We start from the raw sequence: 24,844 nt of genomic DNA on the forward strand, positions 1-24,844 counted from the left end.
GAAAAAAGTGGCAGGCCTAAGCAAGAAGACAGGAGAGATGCAGCAAGACTAGTTACCACCACCACGAAGCCAGCAACGTCCCGTTGACTCGATCTTGGTGCAGGTGATGGGGGTCCAAGTTCCAGGTTGCAGCAGACAGACGATGATGACAAGTCCCAGTTTCAAGCGCTGATTATCAATCCCTTGCAGTTCCTTTCAGTTCCTTTTTCCAGTCCCTTGCAGTTCCTTTTTCGAGGGAGGAGTACGCAGTTTTTCCGAAGAGTTCAGCCATTCCCACAGAGACTGCTAGCTTCAGGCGGATATGGTGATTTCTTCAGGGCCTTCAGCACGTACTCCCCACAGCAACAGGATGCTGAGGCTAGCAAATGGTCAGCTGTTCTCCTGCGAGCACCAAGGCCTCCCAGCTGTGAGGGTCACCCTGCTCAGCAGGGCCCTGACTGCTCCCTCCCTCCCAGGTTCTGGTGACGGTGAAGCGGTGGAAGGCAACAAAGTCCCCTTGGCCGCAGCTCTTGCATTTGTGCGCGTGCCGCTCCAGGAAGGCGGCGCACTTGCGGTGCAAGGCGACCCGCTGTCTCTCGGGCCACAGCTCGTAGGCAGCCTCCCGTGGCAGTGGGACACAGAAGACCAGCACGCCAGACTGCCGCTCCGTGGTCTTCTTGCTCGGAGAGGGTCTCTCCACACCTGCAGGGCAAAGGGCCTTTGCATCAGCCTGAGCTGGGGCCAGGGCTCAGGGCCGTCCCAGCCGGGGGCATGAAAGTCGTGCCTTGGTGAGCATCCTTAGCAGCAAACCGGTGCTACTGCACACCGAGCCTTGCAGGACAAGGCGAAAGGGCCCGCCTTGCCTTGCTGATGCTAGCACAGCCCTGGGGACACAGTGCTCAGCTGTGCTCCAGACAGGAGCTGGGGATGTTGCCGCCAGCCGAAGCAAGCCCCGGCCAGTGCTTTCTCTCCGCTCTTGGCAAGGCAGTCCCCAGCCTCCTGAGCTTCCCCTGCTGCACCACAGGGGAATCAAAGCTGAACAAAAGCCTCTCAAAGGGCCTGGGGCACTTTGGAGGGCATCTTTGATCTGGATGCCGCAGGCAACTGGGAGAGGATATCGGTGATTCCAGATGCCCTCCCGTGCCTGCGCTACGAGCAGCACTTGAAGGCAGAGGAGCAGAGGCACTTGGGACGGCTGGTGGGAACTTCCCTCCAGCGCAAAGCTAGTGTTCTTTGAGATTGACTTGTAAGATCTTTGAACAAGCCATCCCGAACCGCCATGCCTGCCTGAGCTCCACCCAGCCATTACTGGGGCAGAGGGGGGAAGTGCACCATGCCCTGGGGAGCCCCACCAGGACACAGCTGGGAGCTCCCTTGGCCTCTTTACTGCTACCACTTACCACTCCCTGCCTGCCGAGAGGTGCCTGGCCTCTTGGTAGGATCTCGGACATCTTCTGGCACCTCTGTGGTTTTCAGCCACTTAAGGATGTTGTCGCTCACCAGCATGTCCAACAAGCAATTCATCTTGTGCCTCATGCCATCAGGAAGGATGTGCGACAGCAGCTGGGTGGTAAACACTGGCCCGATGACAGCTGCAAACTTCAAAACCGTCTGCTTCAGTGGCTTTATCCGGTCCAGCTGGGCCAGCGCAATCTCTGTCAAAAAGAAGCAACACCTCTTTCTCTCTTGCCTGTTTCCCATGCTGAGGCTGGAGAGGCTGGAAAGTCTCAACACATGAAACGGGGTCGACTTTGGCCTCTTCTCCTCGGCACCGCACCTGCTGGGCAATTGCAACCCAGGGCAGGCGTCTTCAAAATGGCTCCGCACCTGTTGGAATCGCAGGCCACAAGGCCTGGGGAAGAGCGAGACGCTCAAACAAACACTCGCCCACCTGGGGTGAGGAGGGCAGGATCCAGCAGGTACATGCATCCATGATGCGCCCTACCACATCTGGAGTAGGCTTTTGCCCAACAGCGCGCACAGAAAACAGAGAACCTTCCCCACCGCAGAGGTGGACTCAGAACTCCCCACAGTGGCTCTCTTAACTTGGCCAGACAATACTATGCCTTTCGTTTGGTTTTCGTTGTTTTGGGGGACAGGACGGGACGGGACAAAACAACTTAATAGCAGGAACGCTTTAGCATGACGTTTCTTCAAGGGTCATACAAATGGCTACGGCTAGAGAGGAGGGACAGTCGTTGACAGCTCCCCCATCCAGCTCCCCTGGCTATGGAGGGATTTCCGTGCCAATCCACAGAAAAAAACCAATGGATTTGGTTTGGATTAAGTGCCTTGAGACCACCGTTAGCTGGGGAGCTTAAGAAGAGAATAGCGAGGGCAAAGCCGCGATCACAGCTGAGTCAGCGGCAAGTCAAAGACTTTTCCCAGCAAAGCATTTGTTTCTGTGAGAAAAGGGAGCCGTCCTAGTGTTGCACCAATAGCCTTTTCTCTCCTACCTGCTGCTGGAAAGCAGCCAGCAGGCTCACAGCTGGTCCACGCCCAGGAGGGGAAAATGGCTGCCCGCAACCCCAGGCCTGTTTCTGGTTGCACTGGAGCCACCTTCCCAGCAGAGCCCCCAAGCTGAGAGGGTGACTCTGCAGCACACAAACGCCCAGCCTCCCTCTAGCCAATGCCCCGCCAAGGGGCCCCAGCACAGCCGTGAGCCGGCAGAGCGGCTCTCGGTCCCTCACCTTTCAAGGTGGTGGGCAGCACCGTGTTCTCCGGGTTCACGTCTGGCCTGATGATGCAGACCCTGCCATCATTCCCCGCGCTGGAGCTCGAGGTTGCTGCGAGGGGTGAAGCCTCAACTGCAGAAGCTGGGTGGAGCAAGAGAACACGAATAAGGCAATGTGCAAAGTAACTTGCGGCTTGCAAATGTTTCAAAATTCGCCTGAGAGGGGACAAGTCCCACTTGACATGGTCCAGTGCAAGCGCAGGGACCTGCATGTGCTGAACGTGGTCATTAAGCACAGCAAAACAGTTCCCACTGCAAGCATTTCTTTGCATAGCCCTCCCGGGACAGACAGGTGTTCTGCCTTCAGACCAGCTTTCCCAAACAGCCCCTCAGTCAAAGCTTCTGGAGTGCCTAGGGGGCAACTGAATGCCCCGCGACAGAAAGCAGCAGCATTGCTGCCTTCGACAGGGCTACCTCCACAGCCAGGGAAACTGCCAGGGATCATGCAAAATGCAGCATCAGCCCTGGCTGTTCCCAAGGCCACAGCACTCCGGCTGGCATGGGGCGCTCGGTGGCATTGCCACCGTTTTCTTCCATTACCAGCACCCTTGTGGGGATTTATGGTTTTGAATTCAAGTTTCCCGGGCCCGTCCCTCGCCTCAAGCTGGGGTTTGTTCTCAAGTGAGCTGGTGTTGGGCCAGGGTAAATTCCATGCCCATTAGAACGCCTAAGAAACACCAGAAACACATGTGCTCTGGAACCATTTCCCCTGTTGTTTTAGCCCCCCAACCCCCGCCCCAAGAATTTAGGCCCCTCCAAGCCACCAGAACTCGCTAGCCCCTGCTTTGGCTGTCCCAACAGCAAGGCACGCAGGAGCCCACGCCTCCGCCAGACCACGTTCTGCACCGCTGCAAGATCTGACTCTGCCCAGACCCGCGGGGGAATGATGGGGCAAGACTGTGCTGCGGAGAATGCGCCACAGCAACTCGCTAGTCAGCAGCAAAGGTGCTTACTGATCAGGCTCTCCCAGTTGTCCTCTGCTTTTTCAGCCCGCCTCCGGGTGCGGAGCAAGAGCATGTCGTTGCAAAGAAGGCAGCCCAGCAGCTCCTTGCAGTAATACGGGATCCCCGAGCTTCTTTGGATCAGGAACCTGGACAGGAGCAGACACGGCAGTGACCACCACAAGGGGAGTAAGGTGAAACACGGTTCAGCGGCAAGTCACTTGGGCAATACAGGGTAGCCAGCATCTTTGTCACAGCTGCACCTCGCCTTTGAATGGGACAGTCCTCTGCTGGCTTAGGCTTTTGGGCCCCCCTGAAGCTCCAGCCTTCGCTGAAGTCCATGGGAAAAGAATCGTGGACAACGGCCAAAGTGCAGAGCAGCGAGCCCTGCCTTTCCTCTCCTCAGGAGCCTAGATCCTCTCTGGCAGCAGGGCAGGCCTCTGCCCCAGGGCATCTCCCCCACAGCCTGGCCACCTAGACCAAGGCCTTTTCACAGCCCAGCCACGCCTGGGCTCAGGACTCCTCCTCCCTTCCTCTCTGTGCAGCCGCGAAGGGCTGACACCTCCCACGCTCTGTGTCTCGGCAGTGGCCCACTCTCAGCTCACGCCTGCCAGGACAAGGCATAACGAGCAACCCAGCTCCTAGAGTACTCCCTAGAGTCGGTGATGCTTCTAGTGGCCCTGCGCTCCCTTTCCTGGGGGCTGATTCCCGTCCGTGGTCTGCATAGGTTCAAGCCCTCAGGAAGAGCTCCCCCGCCTCGAACTTACCTCGCTAGATCTGTGCTGTCCACTCTAAGGTTCTGGCAGACTGTCTGCACCACAGCTGAAGGTTTCAGCTCATCCAGACGAAGATAGGTGATTTTCTGGGACGTTGTGTTGTCTGCTGCAGCTTTGCAAAAGCCCTCTGTTCTTGCGTAGCCCGGCGCTAAGCTCATGACCATGAAGTAGGAGACATTTCGGAGCAGGGGTGACATGATACTCCAGGAGGCAGGGTCGATGAAATGGGCATTGTCAATGACGAATATGCCAAATTCTCCTCCAATGGTCTGAAAAAAAGCAGGATGTTCTGAGGGCAATCCAGTGGAATCCCAAGCATCTTGCAGGGGAGGAGATTGAGCCTCTGTCTCTTGAGAGGATGCTCAGAAGTCTCTCCCCAGCCACTTCCCTGCTCAGAAGCTTACTGACTCTTAATTTCTTTGAGATTTTAAGGTCACACCTAACACCACCTGACCTGCAGAAGGAGGCAGCTTGGGCAAGGGAATGCAGAAGCCATTGCTCCTTCTCCAGGGTACACTTGACAAGAGGAAAGTTATGGGGTGTGTTTGTGGGGCTGCGGGGGGGGGGGGGGCGTTCCTCAGGCCCTGAAGGGCGATGGCCCGGGCGTGTGGTCCTCCCACCCGCTCACACTGCTGTGGTGCAGAGCCCGCAGCCAGCAGGCTTGTTTTCCTTCTCTGACCCAGGAGGAAGAAAGGAAGGAGAAATGCTCACCTTCTCTAGCACTTTTGCCCAAGTCGAGTGCAACTCCTTTTTTCTTTCAATTCCACGCATCTCGCGAACCTTGTCCGAAACGGGAAACTGGCCAGAAAAGCAGAGTCAGGGAGGAGCATCGCTCTGGGGCTAGGCACACGAACCCACCAAGCAAGACCGCAGAGCAAACTGCCTCTGCTGGCCTCAGCACCTTACCTCTCCCCAGCACAGGTGCAAGGAGCCACAGTGGGGACTTCACCTGGAGCCTAAAGCAGAGGCCCTCTGCTGAGGATCGCTGGCAGAGCTGGGGCTTGGGGGTGGGCTGAAGAGCTGGTTCTCTGCCTGTAGGACGCTTGGGCTGGCTGGAGCAGACCACTCGCCCAGCACCAGCCTCTCTCCAATGCCACTTCCAAGGTGCTGAACAGGGCACCGGGCACCGCCAGACGCAGCGTGGGACATGAACTCACCCCAGAAAGGGAGCCCCCCAGGGCCCAGGAATGGGAAACCTGTGCTATGACCCCCACGATTCCCACCCCTGAGCTAAGGCACTCCCAGAAGTGCGCCCCCACAACATCAGACCCAGAAAAGCTCACGAGAAGGCCTTCTCCAGGGCCAGAGAGGCCTCTTGCTCTCACCTCGACAAGGAAAATGTCATTGAGGAGGCAAAAGCTGCTCTCTTCAATTGTCCCTCGGAGCTCTGTCTGCAGCGTGTGCTGCCTGGCACCGCACTGTTCACAGTCCTGGAGGCCCAGGGCCCTGGCCATCAGCGTACGGATGGCACAGAAGGACTGCTTCATGTTGACCTCTAGCAGTTCCATGGCAACTACCCTGCCGTGCAAAAGCAAAGGGGACTGAGATCCCCAACAGCCCAAGCCTTCTAAGACAAAAGGGGTGCAGATGCCCTTGGGGGGGGGGGGCTTGTCAGCCACTCGTCTCAAAGTGCTTCCCAGAGGAGGCCAAGCTTTTCGCTCCTCATACGAGAAAGGGCACAGAGGGGCAGTTGCTGCCAAGCCACCGGGAGAGCCGGGTCCAGACTCTTGTGTCTCCCCAGCGCCGGCCCAGGTCTCGCTACGTCCCCCTGCAGAGGAACTCATGGGGCTAAGGGGCAAGGATGGAGCAAGTGGCGGCTTTGCCTTTGGGCTGCAGGCCTTAGCAGCCTGCTTCCCAGACCACAGGAAGGCTTTTCTGCCCCAGTGCTCCTTCTGGGAAACAGGCAGAGGGCAAGCAGGGCTTCCGAGACAGGCCACCCTGCTGTCTGTTGGGTCTGGAGTCAGATGAAAAGCATTGGGCTTGGGCTCTTTCTTTCTCTCTGTGCCTGGCCCAGAAGTGAAGGAGGAAAGGGCATGGCTCAAGAAGCCACCTCCAGCTCCCCAGAGATGTAGAGGCGGGAGCAGAGCATGCAGGTGCTCCTAGGGAGTGTCTCCAGGAGGCTTTCTCGAGAGGCTGCAGTCCAAGGGCCAGGCGCACCGGCAGAGGGGACGGAATGTTCTATGGCTGCCAGGTGATGGGCAGGGGCAGCGTCCCAAAGCTAGAGGTCAAAAACCTGTACCTGTGGCCAGCAGCCTGGCCGAAATAGGCCAGTTCGGTAAGTAAGTGGCTCTTTCCGGAGCCCATCGTCCCTCAAATGCCAGGATGTGCCTTTGTCCTAAGTCCTCGTAGGCTTTCAAGCAGCTGCCAAAGAGGTCAATCTCCTTCTCCCGACCTGTGAAGACAAACAAGAAAACCAGCTGCTGGGTGTGCTGAAAAGCAGAGAGATGTCACTTTGGCTGGCACCCTCCACTGCAGTTCCCTGTCCCGCCACCACTTCCACCAGCCTGCCTACAGCCAGACCTCCTTCCTGCCCTCTCATCCCAGCTTTTTTACCTCTGCCTTCCTCAGAGCGGGAGGGGGCCCGCCTGCCCCACAGCGCAGCTCCTATGCCTTCTTCCCCGTCCCACCACCCTCTGCCCTCCCACAGGCACAGAGGTTCAGCTGGCCCCATGCAACTCCCCGCAGTGATCCAGCACAAGACTGGAAGAGATGATGCGAGTTGCTGCAGCATCTCCTTGCTGTAGCATGAGCCACAGGGCACTTCCTGGTAGCCGAGGCAGCATCTTCAGTGTCTTTTGGCTGGGCTAGAGTGAATTTTCTTCAGTGATAGCTCCTACAGTGCTATGGTTTGGATTTGTGACCAGACACGGGTGTTGCTAACACAACGCTGTTTCGGTTATTGCTGAAGAGTGCTTGCACAGCGTCAAGGCCTTTACCATTTCTGATGCCACCCCGCCAGCGAGCAGGCTGGGGCACACAAGAAGCTGGGAGGGGGCACAGCCACGACAGCTGACCCCAACTGCCCAAAGCCCTATTCCATACCATATGATGCGGTGCTTGGCAAGAAGAGCTAGGGGAAAGAGGGAGGAAGGGGGGACGTTTGGAGTTACGGCGTTTGTCTTCCCAAGTCACCGTTACGCATGATGCAGCCCCGCTTTCCTGGAAATGGCTAGACACCTGCCTGCCAATGGGAAGCAGGGAACGAATGCCTGATTCGACCTTGCATGCTTGCACAGCTTTTGCTTTACCTATTAAGCTGTGTGTGTCTCAGCCCAGCACTGTTCTCACTTTTACCCTTCTGATTCTCTTCCCCATCCCACTGGGGGCAGCGCGTGGCTCTGTGGGGCTGAGCTGCCTCCCGGGGTTAACCTGTAACAGGGCCCAAAACCTCCAGCAAGACACCGCGTGATTAAAGGCACCCCGTGTGTCCTGACGTTTCCATGTCTACACCCAGATGATGCCAAGAAAGGATCTCTGAGGAGTACAAGGGGGAGAACCCACCACCGGAACTCTCCGTCAGTCTGGCAGAAGGCAATCTCTTTCCTGATCCCAAAGACATAGCCCCCAGGTGTGAGCAGCTCCGTAGCTGAAAGGTACCTTCGTACCAGGTCTGGAGCACGGCAAGGCAGCACCAGGCGCCTCACCCTGCTTTCCACCCCAAAGAGATCAACCAAGTAGGGGCCAAGAGAGGCCGCACTTCCTTAGGGCCGCTGCAGGCAACACCATCCCCGGCAAAAGCTTCTCCCTTCCCAGCATGGCACTAGAAGTTACTGAGGGGAAGAAACTGGGCTTCAGAAGAGCAAGGCATTCTCCACCTACCCAGTAAGGGGGCGTACTCTGACCTCTTCTTGGCAAGACCCATGCCAAATATGCTAGAAGCAGGGGAAAAGAAAACACAAGTCAATTAGCTGGTGAGAAGCCAGGGGACACAGAGAAGCAGCCTGGCGTAGAGGGGCAGGATGTGCTCCTCGTGCACCTGCTTTTCTTGCGAGCAGCATGTTTTCCCCTGTATGCACCCCCACCCATAGTTCAAGCTGCACGCTAGGACAGCTTCAAGCATAAAGAAGCCCAACGGCCATGGCAGGACAGGAGAACGTATCAAGAGTCCACCACCAGAGGCCAAACCAAGAGACATCGGAGACATGTGAAAGGAGCCAGGGCGTGCTGTTGGCTAGCACACGCTGGCAAAGAGAAACAAGTGTCTTGGAAAGGAGGACTTGTGTCACTGAATGGGTTGGGATGCCAAGCACCTTAGCACCTTTGGCTCAAGTCCTCCTGTAGTTTCCAAGAGATGGCAATGTTAACATTCAAACCGTCATCCAAAGAGAAGGTCAAATCCTGGCCCAGAGGAAGAGCTGACATTTCAGCAGGAAGACATGAGGAAGAGTGTCCCCATGGTCCACATTTCCCCATGGGAACCAGGCTGGCCCAAAGCTTCCTGCTCGGAAGCAGCCGGGACAAAAACCTCCTTGGGTCAGCATTACCAGGGCACGTGGTGGAGCAAGCACAGTTGAAAGCCATTTGGACAGAGCCTGCAAGGCCAGGTTGTGTCTGCCAAGACAGGCAAACCTTCCCCATCCCTGTGGCTTCGCTCCCGCTCTCTTAGCAGCAGGAGACAGCAGGGGAGAGAGGCAAAAAGCCTCCCGCGCCAGGGCTTCTCACCGTCTCAGCCACAGGCAAGGGAGACCAGCTTGGTCTCTCTCTGCCTAATTCCTCTTTGCTGGCCAAGGCTGCACCCTTGATGCCACAATCCCCTCATCCAGCCCTCTCAGAGGTCACTCACCTCTTCTTGGTGATCCCCACATATTGATAGACAGTGCCAGGATGACTGAGGCCTTTCATCTTTCTCTCCGGCAGCTCCTTGAAGTAGTAAGGGGGCAGCCGAGAGGAGGCGTAGGTCACTGCATCACAGGACACCAGCCCAGGGTAGTGCACCATCATCCGGGCTGCCAAATTCACCTTCTGGCCAATGACTGCCAGAGAGAGAGAGAGCGCGCGTGCGTTGACATCTCCGTGCGACCAGCCCCGTGGCGCCCTTCCAGGCCAATGGCTGCCTCACCTCCAGCACAGGCCAACCCCACAGCGGAATCAGCAGAACCCAGGGGAACAAACGGCCACAGAGCCCATTCTCCTGCCATGGGCCAGGACCCGCACTGCCTGGGCCGCTCCTGACCGGCTGCTGGGAAAGCCCTCTCCCAGCCCGCCTTCCTCTTCCAGAGTCCTATGCTTAAGCAGGCCCATGCCAGCCTCCCGCGCCTCAGACGCACGCCTCCTACCTGTGTATTCATGCCTCAGAGGGTGGCCGGTGACTCCGCAGAACACCGTCCCACTGGTAACTGCAACAGATACCGCCCTGGCACACAGGGAAACAGCGCAGCTTCAGCAGCGCCCCAGGCGCAGTCCTGCCCGCCCAGATTCATCCCTTCCCGCACCTCCCCTCGGCGCTAGCCTGGGCCACCCGCCATCCTGTCTGGCCAGCGTGGGTCTTGGGGACGTGGAGAGCTCAGGGGCGCAACATACCCACGTTGCAAGGGACAAAGGACGGGGTAGAAGGCACGTGGGAAGTTTTGGACGCTTCCCCTGAGGCCACATTCCCTGAGCTGCAACCTGCAGAAGGCCACAGCCCTCTCGTGAGCAAAGAGGGAGGGAAGAAGGCACCCATGATGTCACTGCCTGCGATGGCAGCAACCTGAGATCAGGCGGCTGGACCCCATCCCGTTCGTGGGCCAGTCGCCCAGAAGGGCCTGCCTCTGGCACCAAGGAGCCTCTCGCCCTTGCAAGGGCTCGTTCCAGCACGGTGGCTAGCAGGGTGTGCTTGGAGGGACTCCGCCTGGCTGCCAAGGGCTAAGTCCGGGGCTCGCCTGCCACCTCCCAGGGCACTGGCCTCCTTCCTGCCAGGGACGAGGCAGAGCAAGCTAGAAGACACGTCTCTTTCTGGGAAGCCCCCTTGCACCATCGCAGGCAGCATGCACCCCCACCACACGCTCACTCTGTTTCCATGAGCATCATGGAGCAGGAATTGAAGATCTGACTAGCACTCTGCAAGGCGTGAATGCTCTCGTAGGGCAGCTTTTCTCCGCCGAGGCCAAACACACAGAGGAACACGCAGCCCTGCCAAGGACAGATGCAGCACATCTTGCTACAGTGCCTAAGAGGGAGCCTCTCCCTCTTGCTCACCGCCCACCCTCTCAGGGTGGGGGGAAGCGATTGCTCCCACACACTTACTTTATCAAACAGGACGATTTTGTTGATTTCGCCTTTGTGAGGACAGAGGATTTCCAGCATCATCCTGCTGGCATCGTGGACGGCGGTGTGGATGGCCACTGTGTTGATACCTGCAGTCAACTGCAGTTGGACGAAGAGGCTGGTGACTGGCCGTAGCTCAGAGAAGAGTTCCAGCGGCACTCTGTCATCAAGCTGGAAGACAAGAGCACGATGGCTTCACCAGCCTGCTCTCCCGGGGGCTTACTCCCCATACCAGATACCGAGGGAGAGCAGGCATACTGGCAATAGCAGGTACTACCCGAGGAAGGGCTAAATCCTCCTCTCGGTGCAAATGGCGGGCAGGCTGCCCAGCCTGTGGCAGGCAGATACCGAATCGTTAACGCAAATGACAAAGGAGAGAAAGTTGCTCCGGTAACACCCCATCCTGGGACAAGTATGGACATGAGGGGCGACCCGCAGGGATGCTCTGGGGACTTCAGTGCAACCTCCCCTTTATCCCATTGTCACGACCGCAGCACATCCAGAACCATACCCACAGAAAAGACAGACAGACAGAAGTCTGCCTCCCACCACCCATATCTCTCTGAGAACAACACACGCAATGGTGCAGCACCAGTGCCCCCTGGCTCAGTTTCCCCGCGTTGTCTTCTCAGGGTGCGTTTTCTTCTGTTTGTCTGTTCTCGTGAGAACTCCATCTCTGCAATGCACCACTTCTTCTGCCCTCCAAAAATGCAGCCCCCAGCAGTGGTGGCCTGGACGTACCTTCCTGAGAGCAGCTTCTGATATGTACTTGCTAAGCATGTCGTGCGCATTAGGACCGCTGGGCAGGGGAAGAGCGGGCCTCATGGCACCTGAGGAGAGAAAAAGCAGGTGGTTGCTGGGAGGATGGGACTACGAGGTGTTGGAAAGCAGGGGCTGGCACTGGAAACGGGGGAGAAAGAGTCTTCTGCGTTTGCTCATGTTGCCACCTCCAGATGCTCACGGCAGTGCTGTCCCCTGGAGGGAGAAGGCAGCAGCAGCCACTGCCCCAGCTGATGCACACAAGGGCCAAAAGCATGAGTGCTAACCGAAAGGAGGAAGAGGGCGGGGGTGGTTCCTCTCTGGCCCCTGAAGCAGCCAGGCCCCACCTTTCCAGGCAATCTGCGAACAAGGTGAAGTTGGCACTCACCTTCCCCTTCCAAGCGGCGGCTCCTTGGGTGTTGCACAAGCTTGCGTAAAGCGTCTTGGCATTCTGACCAAGACATCCGATCCATGCCTGTAACCTGAAGACACACGGCGTGAAGGCACTGCCACTGGCCTCCCCAGGAGTCCCAGGGGACAAAGCCCGCCCTCCACCGTCACTGCCCAGAAAAGGGGAGAACAAGCCCACCTGGCTGGATGGGACAGCAGTGCTTCCTCAGAAGCACCGGAGCTGGGCAGGCATCATCCAAGCATCCCCCAGCTGTCAACCACAGCGCCATGACCCACAGAGGATATTGCTGGTGGGGCCAAAACCCTCCCAGTGCCTCCCGACCCCTCAAACCAAGCAAGCCCAGCCCACTGTTACCCCTGAGATGGAAGGACAAGAGCTTCAGCTGCCTACCCACTTCCACAGCTCCAACTCTCTCCACATCCAGCTCCTCAGCCTTCTGACACCTCCCTCCTTCATGTCCAGGTCTGGGTCCTCAAAATGGCTCTACAGGCCATCCCATCCACCTACCTTCACAGCTCTTTTGCCTGCAGGGCGCCTGGTCCTGAGCCGGTGCTGCTCACAGAGCTCCCAGGAGGTGGCCGAGAGGATTACTTCACCTGCGTTCGCAAGCTCTTCGGCCTCACGAACTTCATCCAGGGCCTGGCCACAGATCAAGAAGTACTGCCGCCTCCTGTCTCCGACTAGCAGGAGGTCCATGGGCCCTGCAGAGATCCCTGGTGAGAGAGAGAGGGAGAAGCAGCACTGACACAGGGAAGATTTGGAGCTCTACAGCCCCCAGCATCTCAGCTGTTCAGAACCTAATCTGAAGCCCAGTGGGGAGGGCATTATGGAAGGGGAGGGCATCCTCCATCCTCCATCCTCCTCAGGGGCATACTGACACAGGTCCCTGAAACGGGTGTCTAGAAATAGACAGTGTGTTGAGAGTGCCGGGTGTCTTAGCCAGCTGCCTGCCCAGAAGCCCAGCAGCCTGCCCAGAAGCCCAGCAAACCAGGCGGGCTTGATCACTGCCTGCTCCACCAACATGCAGGCAGGTTGTAGCTGTCTGCTTGAGAACACACGACAGCCTGCCAAAGCCCTTCCCAGAGCCATGTGCAAAGCAGCTCCCCTTTGCTCTTTGTGAGAGGCAGGGGAGAATCCAGCAGGGCAAAGGATGCAGAGCTGCCCCCACCTGAAAAAATGGAAAGATAACTACCTCCCACAGACATCTGTGCTAAATCAGACATTCAAGGACCCTCATACTTGATCTGACGCCCGCTTTGCCTTTAAGCTTCCTCTGCAGTTGCAAACGCACGCAAACCCAGCAGGCCTGGTCTCCCATCCCCACCCAGACTACAGCTGGCCCCTTAAATGCTCACAGGAGATGCTTTCCTTTGGCACTAGCCCCAGTACGGATCCCCCCATTCCCTGCCAGCGAGAAGCACCCCGTGCCACAGCGCCCGTACCTATCTTCAGTCGGACCTTCTGACCCACGCGCGTGTCACGATTCCCATACTTCCTCTGGATCTGCCGGCTACATTGCAGCACCAGGCTGATGGTCTTAGCCAGCTCCCGGGGTGGTGCTCTCCACAGCACCAGCACAGCATCCCCTGGGGAAAGTGAGGGAAAGGTAAAGGCTCTGCTGAGACCTGACTCTCCCCGACCTACGCTCAGCGGCAGGGACAGCAGAAACTGGCCGACGTGCTGAGGAAGATGGGCCTGTGGGAGGGCATCGTCCTGGAGGGCCAAACCCTGGGCACCGGCACACCGCTCCTCTCCCGGGCCAGCCTCAGCGGCCGACAGCCGGCAGCGGTGGCACCCCCTGCCCCGAGCGCTCCTCTGCAGCTGCAGCACACCAGGGCCACCTCCTCCCCTCGCAGCCTGGCAGCCCGAGCTCCGCCATCACCAGGGCCTCCCTGCCCCTCACCACCACCCCGACACACACCTTTGGCTGTGCTTTCTAGGGGGTCTCCTCCTCTCAGTGCTTCCTTGCCCCCACCCCCAGCCCAGGGTCCTACCAGCAGGGGCAGAATGAGGGAGACCACAGCCCTTGCCAAAGCCAAACCGGAGGCAGGCAGGCCCAGGGAGAAAGCGAAGCCTGGAGAAAGGGCACTGCACGGGGGGTGCGTGAGTGGCCAGGAAGCTGGCTCAAGGTGCTGCACAGAGCCTCTTGAGAAGGAGAGCACAGCAAACGGCCGCCACAACGCTTAAATGCCGCAGGTCAGCACACGTGGGCATCGTCGTCCTGCGTACATACCAGCAAACTTAAAGATGTCTCCTCCAAAAATCAGCATCTCTGCAGACAGAGAGAAGGAAAGGAAGAGCCATGTGGGCACCTTCTTCCAGAAGCCACAGAGCAAGCCCCTCTACCCCGAGAGGAGCACCCAGGTGAGGGTGCACCGTGGGGCACAGCTCAGGAAAGCACCGCTCTGGCCTGCCTCCCAGGCTCACAGGGGCCACAGCCCTGGTATGTGCACAGCAGGCAGGGAGGCAGGGCTGCGAGCTGCCACCAGATCTCAGAAAGGTGGAGGCTGGAAGGGACCTCTGGGGTCCATCTGGTCCAACCCTGCTGCTCAAGCAGGGCTGCACAGAGCCAGCTGCCCAGGACGGTGGCTAGATCATTTTTTCATAGCTCTAAGGAGGGAGACTCCACAAGCTGCCTGGGCAACCTCTGCCAGCGCTCAGTCACCCTCACACTCAAAAAGTCTTTCCTGACATACAGAGGGAACGGCCTGTGTTTCAGTGCATGCCTGGGGCATGGCCTCTGCTCCTCACACTGGGCAGCACTGGAAAGAGCCTGGCTCTGTCCTCATTGCACCCTCCCTTCAGGTTTTAGACACATTACTAAGATCACCCCCCAAGCCTTCTCTTCTCTAGGCTAAACAGTCCCGGCTCTCTCAGCTTTTCCTCATAGGAGAGATGCTCCAGACCCTTCATCATTTTTGAGGACTCTCTTGCTTTGCTCTACAGGTGCTGCCAAAGAGGTGGCCACAATGTGCTCACGGTCAGCTTAGAAGGGTCAAGATGTCCCCCGTGAAAAGGGGCTCGTGAGGGTGTCACAGACACACACACACACAGAGACACACACACGTATATCAGCGCCAGCATCCTCAGGTCACTCGCACGCTGGCACTTGCTGGATGCCCCCAGCCTGCTCTGGGCACTAATGCATCACCGAGCCGGGTGTTCATGCCAGAAGCACAGAGGAAGCTGCTGAGAAAGCGGGTGCCTCCTCGGCCACAGTGGGGAGCAGAAAGGACCTGTGCCGGTCTTGATTCACCAGGACACCCTGGCTGCTCTTGCTGTTCCTGCAGCCCTTGCAAGGAGACAGGACCAGGCTGCCCAGCATGTCTACCTCCACCCTCCATGAGCAGCCTCACGGCCCGCTGCCAGACAGTCCCGCGGCACGGCTCTTACCCTCCAAAATGTCACACAGGTAGTCATTGAGGGTTTGCGCCAGCTCATCAGTGCCTCTGTCTGGGCCGCTCCTCTGGATGAATTTCTCTGTCAAAGCAGTGAAACCTCTAACAGGGACACCCAGAAGTCAGGAAATGCCCACGTGGGCCAAAGGACCCGGCAGCCAGTTCCATGCTGCCCGGCCCGAGAACCTGTAGGTCACACCTTCCCACGCGCTGGCTCAGTGCTGGCGGTGGCAGCGGTTGACCGCCCAACATAACCTGTCCCCCTCTCTTTGGGCATCCCAGCAGAAGACCTCAGCAGTGACAAGATGGCCACTCTGTCTGAGGTGCCGGGGCAGGGCTCCAAAGGGCCTAGTGTGTCCCAAAAAGGCTCGTGTCCGTGGTTGCTCCTCCCTGCTCCCCCCACCTGAAATATCCGCAAAGAGCAGCACTCCGTGGACAGTCTGAATGGGATTGTCACTCCTGAGACAGTCCTCAACAATGAGACTGGGGAGGAAAGCTGCTGCTTTCTCCAGCTGTGAGTGGTAATGGTTCCTCTCCCAGGCAGAAGCCATCATCAGCGCCCTGTGGCACACGGGGTACCTCAGGAGAAGATGGCCGTGCCCAGCTGGGAGGACGAGGACCTCACCACACAGTGCGACTTGCACAGTGAGCCCGGGGCCTCTGTGCGGGACAACTGGCCCTCCGCCCTCACGGTGGTGGTCACAATCACCCGGCAGTGACCTCCTCCGTAGGTCATCACTTACTTACCCATCCTCTGTCCTCAAGCAACACAATCAGCTAGCAGCGACATCCTCTGTATGTCATCGCCTGCTGAGCAGCTACCGCCGTGGTCCAGTCTCCCTCCTTGACGCTGAGCCGCTGACTCGGAGGCAGCCAGCGCCACCCCACTTCTTGGAGGACAGTGCCGAAGGGAGGCTTGCGCAGCGACCCGTTGCTGAATTTGCAGCGACCTAACTAAGGCCTTGCACCCTAAGAAAGGGTCTTTGGAGGCTCCAAATGAGGCTTCGTACCCTAAATGAGGAGTTTGGCCCCTAAGATGAGGCTTCGGGCCCTCCAGATGAGCATTTGGACCCTCCAAATTGCAGACTGGATCCTAAAAAGGAGGCTTTGGAAGCTAAAAAATGAGGGTTGGGGCCCGAAAATGAGCCTTCGCACACTGTAAATAAGGCTTTGGCCTCTACAACGGAGCCTTTGGCCCTTCCAAATCAGGCTTTGGGCCTTCAGAATGATGCTCTGGGCCCTCAAAAAGTCTTTGCACCTGAAGAGTGGGGCTTGGAACTGATGAATGAGGCTTGGACCCTAAAAATGAGGCTTTGGACCATAAGAAGGAGGTTTTCAACCCTGGAATCGAAGTTTTGGACTCTAAAACTGAGGCTTTGGGCCCTAAAAGAGGGGTTTGGAGCCTAAAAATGCGGGCTTGGAAACGCAGGATGCAGCTTGGACCCTCAAAGCAACTGGCTGGATCCCAAAGGCTTTGGAGCTTGAAAAAGCAGTTTTGGAAAGCCTAAAAAGGCTGCTTTGGGCTCTAAAAAGGAGACTTTGCCAACTGCAGCAGAGCCTCTGGACCATCAAAATGAGTCTTTGGAGTCTAAATATAGACTTTGGACCCTAATGTGAGGCTTTTATCCCTAAAAGCGAGGCTTTGGGCCATAAAAATGTGGGTTTGCGCCCTAAAAGTGAGGCTTTGGATCCCAAGATGATGGTTTGGAGCTTAAAACTGAGTCTTTGGGCCCTGAAAAAGAGAATATGGGCTCTGTAATTGGTTTTGGACCTTACAACTGATACTGGGGGTGCTAGAAATGAGGGGTTGTACCCTAAAGTTGCAGGTTTGAGCACTTTTGTGAGGCTTTGGGCCTCAAAATTAAGGTTTGGTTCCTAAAAAATACTCTTCAGACCTGAAAATGAAGCTCTGGGCCCTGAAAATTTCAACCATAAAAATGAGGGATCCTAAAAATGCATATTCAGACCCTCCAAATGGGCCTCTGGAAGCAAACAATGAGTTATTAGACCCTCAAAATGAGGCTTTGGAATCTACATATGAGGGTCTGGGCCCTAAAAATGAGGCTTGGGGCTCTAAAAGTGGGGGTTGTACTGTAAAAGGGGGGGTTGGACCTTAAAAATGGGTATTTGGACCCTTGAAATGTGGCTTCAGGACCCTAACGATAAAGGGCTGGATTGTAAAAATGATTCTTTGGACCTTGAAAATGAGGCATTGGGCCCTGAAAATCAGGTTCGGACCCTCAAAATTTGAGTTTAGAGACAAGGTTGTGGACCCCGAAATGAGGCTCTGGAGCTTCTAAATAAAGCTTTGGACCATCAAAATGAGGATTTCTTAACAAAAATAAGAGTTGGGACCCTAAAATGAGTATTTGGACACTCAAAATGAGGCTTTGGGACTTAAAAATGTGTATTTGGGCCTTATAAACGAAGCTTTGAACTCTACAAAGTGGCTTTCAGTCCTAAAAATGAAGGTTTGAAACCTAAAAATGAGGCATACTACCCTAGAAGAGAGATTAAAACCCTAAAAATAAGTCCCTGGGCCCAAAAAGTGAGGCTTTGGACCATAAGAAGGAGCTTTTCAACCCTAGAATCAAAGTTTTGGACTCTAAAACTGAGGCTTTGGGCCCTAAAAGAGGGGTTTGGAGCCTAAAAATGCGGGCTTGGAAACTCAGGATGCAGCTTGGACCCTCAAAGCAACGGGCTGGATCCTAAAAGTGATGCTGCTCTATAAAAATGAGATACCTGCTCCTGTGCATGTGGCACCCCTGGTCCTGGTCCTGGCCCTGCTCCCTCCCTTGCCCCAGCTGCCCCTGGCCCACCTCTCACCTGTTTCTCCTGAGGCCGCTCAGCCTCTGCCCTCTCCGGCAGAGGAATTTGGCCACAGGTGACATCACAAGCATCTGCACAAGCCAGGCTCCTGGGCCTGCCCTGTCGGCAGTGACATAAACACCACCACAAGATCCTAAAAATGAAACTGTGGCTTCTTAAAAAAAGGCCATGGGTAATGAAAGGCAGGTTTGGACCCTCCAAATGAGGATTTCAGCCCTCAAAAGCAGGCTTTGTCACTGCAAAGAATGGGGGAGATGCTACAAATACGCTTTGGACCCTGACAACAAGGTGAACCTATTGGTTCCTCTGTGGCCCCCCGAAATGAAGCTTTGATGCCAAATACAGGGCTTTGAGCACTACATTTGAGGCTCAGAGCTGTGAAAGACGGGTTTGGACTCTCTGAATGAGGGTCAAGGCCTTAAGAATGGGACTTTGCTCCCTAGAAATGGTGCTTTAGAAATGAAAATGAGGCTTTGAACCCTGAAATGAGGTTTGGGGCCCTCAAATGATGCTTTGGTACCAAAACCTAAGGCTTTGCACCCTAAAAATGGGTCTTTGGATGCTCAAAATGAGGCTTTGGGCCCTTAAAATTGCAGACCGAATCCTAAAAATGAGCCTATGGTCCATGAAAAGGAGGATTTTGTCCCTAAAAAAGAGGCTTTGGAAGCTAAAAATGAGGCTTTGGGCCTGAAATGAAGCCTTTGGACTCTCCAAACAGGGCTTGGCACCTTCATAATCAGACTTGAAGAAATCGTTACTCACCGGATTTAGTCCTCATCACGACCATCACTCTTCTTAGCAACAGAGGGGAAAGCTCTGGATGACAAAGGATATCAGGATGCGCTCCAGAAAGAAAAGACCAGTGCAAGAAGATCCCCATCACCTAACTGCAAAGGAATAATTCTAGCTCAGTGAAATGGGTACCCAAAATGAAACACACAGAACAGCATCCATCATTGAAACTCTTTCAGTGTCAGTTTTAACTGCTGCAGATCTGCAGGCAGACAAACTTACTGTCACTGTCACAGGGCCCCAAAAGGAGTAATAATTAGCAAACAGAAACTCTACCCATAGCCCATATCTATCTAGCCTTTCAAGGTAAAACAGCTCAGCCTACAGCTCTGAAGATATAGACCAGTCCACACTTACATCCTGGGTCTACCTGCTCCATGATCTGTCTAGAAACTGAAATCACAATCACCTTTGAAAGAGGAGGGAACCTGGGGGGAAGGGGGTTGAAAGGAAGACATTGGTGGAAAAAAGGAAAAGCGTGGGCACGCAATTCAAAATGGAAGGAGCCAAGTTATCCCAAAGACCAGCTCAGGCCGACTCGCTTTTGCTGGCAAAAAGCTGTGCAGCTTGGAGGAAAAAAAGCAGACTTTGGTGCTGGGATGCACACAAATGTCTGAGTTCAGATCTGAAACAGCAGAAAAACCTTGTCAGGGCTCCTTTCCACCGTCCTCCTACCTGGGTGCATGCTGCAACCTCCTTGTTTCCCTGAAGTCCTCCCAGACTAACAGGGACGTGGCATCTGTCCAGTCCACATGCCATGACGAAGAAACAGTTCTAATCGTGGAGCGGGTAGCAGATAACTGCATCTGCAGAAGCAAAGGGGCAGCCACGCCTCAGCTTCCGAGATGCCCAAAGCTGCCCCAGGAGCCCTCGGTGCCCCAGCATTTGCTTGGCCCTGAAGCCCCAGGCACAGAAGGGAAGGACAGTGGTCAGCCCCTGTGGGGAGAGGGACGGGGCTCCGTCCTTCCTTCTGGCCGCAGGAGGATGCCCTGGGCCACCCCAGGACAGGGTGTCTCTCCTCCTCAGCCCCAGGGGAAGGCGAGGCCTGAGGAAGGCCCTGGGTGCTGGGCTCAGCACGGGCGGCGTGACCGGGGCCAGAGCCCTGTCTCCTGCCGGGTGCCGGCCTGGCCGAGGCCAGCGGCTCCCGTCACGCAGCTCCTCCCGCCCGGGGCTGTGGCTGGAGCCCAGACAGAGCCGCCTTTTGGGGAAGACTTGTCGATCCAGAGCGAATCCAGAGCAGATCCCCTCCTGTCCTCTCATGTCCCCTCCCTGAGGGGGCCCAGACCCCACGAGCAGACCGAGGGAGGGCAGACCTGCGCACACACCTTGCGCTGCTGAGAGAACAGCTCCAGGTGAAATGGCCCCTCTTGCAGGCCGTCTCTCCGCAGGCCCAGTGTCCCGGCTGGCTGAGGAGCAGCTGCCCTGGCGGGGGGCAGCTGGCGCAGGGCAGCTCTGTGAGGAGAGGCCCGGGCTGCCCCGCCCGCCCGGCAACAGCTGCGCCATTGGCCACGGCTGAGCCAATCAGCGGAGCCGGTGTTGGCCTGTCAGTCACTGCCGACCTGGGGCGGGGCCGGAGGGGGCAGAGGCGGAGTGGCCTGAGGAGAAATGGGGGAGAGACGGGGTGGGGCAGCCGGGGCAAGGGGGGGACCAGGGCCAAGGCCAAGGCCAAGGCCAGGCCCAGGGCAGGGGCAGGGGCAGGGGCAGTTCCAGTTCCAGTGGCAGGGGCAGGGGCAGTTCCAGTGGCAGGGGCAGTTGCAGGGGCAGGGGCAGGTGGTCTCACAGTGTGGACGGGCCCGGGGGAGACCTGGAGACCTCATCACCCGTGGGCCCTGCCGTGGCCCAGCTCACCAGCCCTGGGCCCGAGTGCGCAGCCCCAGGAACAACCCCAGCACCAGGGTCAGAGCAGCTCCTGCTGCTGCCCCGAGGGTCGCCAGCCCTGAGCCAGTGTGCAGGTATCTGAGCTGGGATGAGGTGGAAGTGGCGCGCGCAACAAACTTTACAACTCGGAGAGTGAGTTCTAAAGCAGGCGTGTTTATTTCAGCGCTGGGTACACGGGGGATCGCTCCACCTATCGTGCACACCGTAAAGCTCGTTAGTGAAGTTTAAATACATGTGTGATATAAATATTCATCATATTTCCAGGAAACCTTATTCATTACATTTCCGAGAAATAATTAACATATGCAAATGCCCTTGGCGCAGTCGCAGTTGTTGCCTTGGGTGGTCGTCGGGTGTTCTTCGGGGGTCTTACCATCCTCTTCCTTGCTTAAGCGTTCTTTACCCTTTTCAATATTTTGATATTAAACTTCTGTTTTTCCTTTGTTCTTCTTGTATCTTTCATGCCAAGTAATCTTTGACCTCCAAAAGTGCTGTTCTCATGCCAACAAACCACCCCTTATCTTCTTACTTGCATTCTTAGTTTCCCTCGTCCTTGAGTCCATATGTCTGTTTTCCTGTGTTCTCACAAATCTATCTACACATCCTTTAATTACTTCTGAGTTACAGGATGTCTTATCTCGTTAAAGGAAACCATATATTCTGCTTATACCTACTTATTGCTTACAAACTACAAAATATAATTGACATCTGGAATATATCTCAAGTACCATCTATCAGAAGAGCCTGGAAAACAATTCATGGAGAGGAGGCGATGGAAGAAGGTACAGTGTATGTGACACCTGGGATTAACTGGCACCCTCTGTTTCCTATCTGGGTCAGTACTGTACTTGCAGATGTGTTGTCCCACAAGTGGGGGTCGGTACCCAGTGTGCAGTAAGCCAATCTTACACGCAGAGCCGAGAAATTTGTTTCTTTCATGTCTGCGCAGAGATGGGTGCTGGGGGGTAAATCCACAAAGCTGGCACACCACACCAAAGAAGAACAATGTATTTATTCTGTTACAGGGTTAGTAAAAAAACACCTAAATTTACATTCATTGGTTAGTAGTCACCATCTCATCTACTATTGGCCAGTTATATTTAAATTAGCCTCACTTGCTATGTAAACTAGCACGCATCCTCCTTGCAAGTGGGGGGGGGGGGGGCAAGTTCTTCCAGCCTTGAATTGAGTCGGTGGTTGTGATCTCCCCCTGCTGCCTTTACTTTTCCCCTAGTTCATGGTTCTTTGGCGATCATCCCGTGCCTTCTGGAGCAGGATGTTTCCTTTTTGTCAGTGTTTAGTTCCTTCTTCAAGGGTACAGTCCTTAGCAAAGCATGCGTAATTTATACAAAATAATCAGGCTTGCGTGGTGAAGCTGTGGAGTAATTGTCCTCCTTAAAGGACAATGTATCATGTTTAACCCTGAATTGAGCAGTACCACCGTGGCTAGGCGGTAACTCAAACGCATGACCGCACATGGACTGAGCCCCAGTTGAGAGCAGAAATTGTTGTTACTAATCCTGAGTGACAGAGGGCTGTTGCTGCTCTCTCTTCCCTGGTGTGAGCCGAGTGCGTGACTGCCCTGCCTGCTCCTGCCTCGGTGCTTTGGGAACTGGGGTGAAGAGGAAAGAGAGACTCGTGTAGTTACGGGATCTCTTGAGGTGTCCTGGGTTTGCTTTGCTAATCACTTGTGTAACGTTTCCTGGGCTATTCGCTAGATACGTGCATAGAGAGGCAAATTAGGCCATGAACTGGCTTTCCAATTAAAGGTTTCCTCTTACAATAAAACATGCTTCCATTTTCTCATGGGTAACAGCCTGAAAGATAGAAGCTGAAGCAGCATGTGCCTCTTGTGCAAATAGGTGACAACAGATGGTTGTATTCAGTTGATCCTTAGTTCCTGTGTAGGAAGATTGTACATTAATTTAATCTTTGTGTATAGGCAGGGCCTTGCTAATGTCACTAGGTAGGCGGCAAGTAGGTGGATGTCCAGTTTTCCGCATATTTGTGACTGATCTTTGTTGCTTCTTTTGATGAGGAAAGTCTTGCTACGTATTCCCAAGGAATGAAAGAATTTCAAAGAACTGATGAAGAAAGAGCTGCCAATCAAGATGGGAGTGTTAGGTTTCAAATTTTCTCAACTGTGTTCTACCCAAAAGCCTGGTCTTAAACAATCAAAATGAGCTGGACCACTGGGTATTTGTCATCCCTGTGCAATTCTGTATCGCTACGGACTTTACCGGCCATGGTGGTGGACTCCGGACCTGTCCTGTAGTGAGGTCAAAGAGGGTATTCAGAAAAAAAAAAGGGTACTTTTCCGAAACGCTTACAAGACAGAAGGCAACAGCTGCTGTAGACAGGTGGGAATACACAGGAATGGGCAGTCTCACTCAAAATGAGGAACAGCGATCTGGGTACAGCTGTAGTGTAACAGTTTTCATGGCCTTGAGCAGCACAGCAGGAATTTTCAGGCAGCATGGCCAGGGTAGGGGTGTGTGAACAGCTCCTCCCAAGCGTGGAGATGGGCAGGGGAGAGATCAGTGCTGTTCGTGTTGGCGCGCAGCAGGGGACAGTTGGTGGAGGCTGCTCTCAGGACATATAATTAAGAGCTGTCATCTTGGTACTCAGTGGGAAATAACACGTTCCCAAAATAACAAGACATGACTTTCTGAAGTAGCCATTTTTCTAGGAGCTGCATCAGAGCTAAGGCAGATGAGAGAGTCTTGCCTGCTGTTAGTCACTGAAGCTGATGACAAGTCACCCAGCAGTTTTGGCAAGGACAGAACAAGATCGATACGTATGTGGCTGTGTGCTAATTGCCTTCAGGTTTTGCAGGTTGTAGGTTTGGCAGGACCAATTGTGTCGTTAACGTGATGGTAACAGCAAAACCTGTAGGCATCTGTGTGGGGTATTTTGGATTTTATACGATTTGCAAGAGTACTTGAACAGTTTAATGTTATGCTGAGGTACGGTAGCTATAGTGCAATCAGAAGAAAGTGGAGGGAAGGAAGATGAGGATGGCAAAGATGTTCAAAAGCGTTAGAATCTTTGACAGCGGAAACGTGTCATTAACAGTTTATATGAACAGTTTTCCTTCAATGTACTGTTCTTTTCCAAGATTTACAGAGGACGTTTTGCCATTCCCATATCAGAACTCAGTGATTTTCCGTTAAAGCTCTCCACTGAGATATAAAAAAATAAAAGAAAAAAGACCGATGTGTCCTGGAAAGAAGAGTAATTAGAATCATAGAATAGAATCATAGAATCATAGAATCATTTAGGTTGGAAAAGACCTTCAAGATCATCGAGTCCAACCATTAACCATGCCCCCTAAACCATGCCCTGGAGTACCCTGTCCACTCGCTTTTTGAATACCTCCAGGGATGGTGACTCAACCACTTCCCTGGGCAGCCCATTCCAATGTTTGACAACCCTCTCAGTAAAAAAATTTTTCCTAATATCTAACCTAAACCTCCCTTGCCTCAACTTGAGGCCATTTCCTCTTGTCCTATCTCCAAACACCTGACAGAAGAGACCAACACCCACCTCACTACAACCCCCTTTCAGGTAGTTGTAGAGAGCGATAAGGTCTCCCCTCAGCCGCCTCTTTTCTAGACTGAACAATCCCAGATCCCTCAGCCGCTCCTCATAAGACTTGTGCTCCAGGCCCCTCACCAACTTGGTTGCCCTTCTCTGGACACGCTCCAGCACCTCAACGTCTTTCCCGTAGTGAGGGGCCCAAAACTGAACACAGTACTCGAGGTGCGGCCTCACCAGTGCCGAGTACAGGGGAACAACCACCTCCCTGTTCCTGCTGGCCACACTGTTCCTGATACAGGCCAGGATGCGATTGGCCTTCTTGGCCACCTGGGCACACTGCTGGCTCATATTCAGCCGGCTGTCAACCAGCACCCCCAGGTCTTTTTCTGCTGGGCAGATTTCCAGCCACTCTTCCCCAAGCCTGTAGTGCTGCATGGGGTTGCCGTGACCGAAGTGCAGGACCCGGCACTTGGCCTTGTCGAACTTCATACAATTGGCCTCAGCCCATTGATCCAGGCTGTCCAGATCTCTTTGTAGAGCCTCCCTACCCTCAAGCAGAT

General features: G+C 55.2%; 1 protein-coding gene across 1 annotated transcript; it reads right to left on the minus strand.

Moving 5' to 3' along the window:
* Positions 1–358: 358 nt before the first annotated feature.
* LOC128138503 (adenylate cyclase type 10-like) lies at positions 359–20,292 on the minus strand. Its single transcript, XM_052779742.1, has 23 exons — positions 20,192–20,292; positions 19,542–19,672; positions 18,837–18,961; positions 15,241–15,345; positions 14,081–14,119; positions 13,290–13,433; positions 12,355–12,560; positions 11,824–11,917; positions 11,418–11,506; positions 10,656–10,847; positions 10,420–10,541; positions 9,707–9,783; positions 9,214–9,403; positions 8,250–8,302; positions 6,670–6,822; positions 6,481–6,563; positions 5,756–6,322; positions 5,142–5,228; positions 4,422–4,699; positions 3,667–3,803; positions 2,670–2,786; positions 1,380–1,634; positions 359–681 (listed from the first exon to the last, which is right to left on the minus strand). Exons 3-23 carry the CDS (start codon positions 18,952–18,954, stop codon positions 359–361), a joined length of 3,429 nt encoding a protein of 1,142 aa, XP_052635702.1. The 5' UTR covers positions 18,955–18,961; positions 19,542–19,672; positions 20,192–20,292.
* Between the last annotated feature and the right edge of the window lie 4,552 nt (positions 20,293–24,844).

Source organism: Harpia harpyja, unplaced genomic scaffold, assembly GCF_026419915.1.
Source record: "Harpia harpyja isolate bHarHar1 unplaced genomic scaffold, bHarHar1 primary haplotype scaffold_52, whole genome shotgun sequence".
NCBI lineage: Eukaryota > Metazoa > Chordata > Aves > Accipitriformes > Accipitridae > Harpia > Harpia harpyja.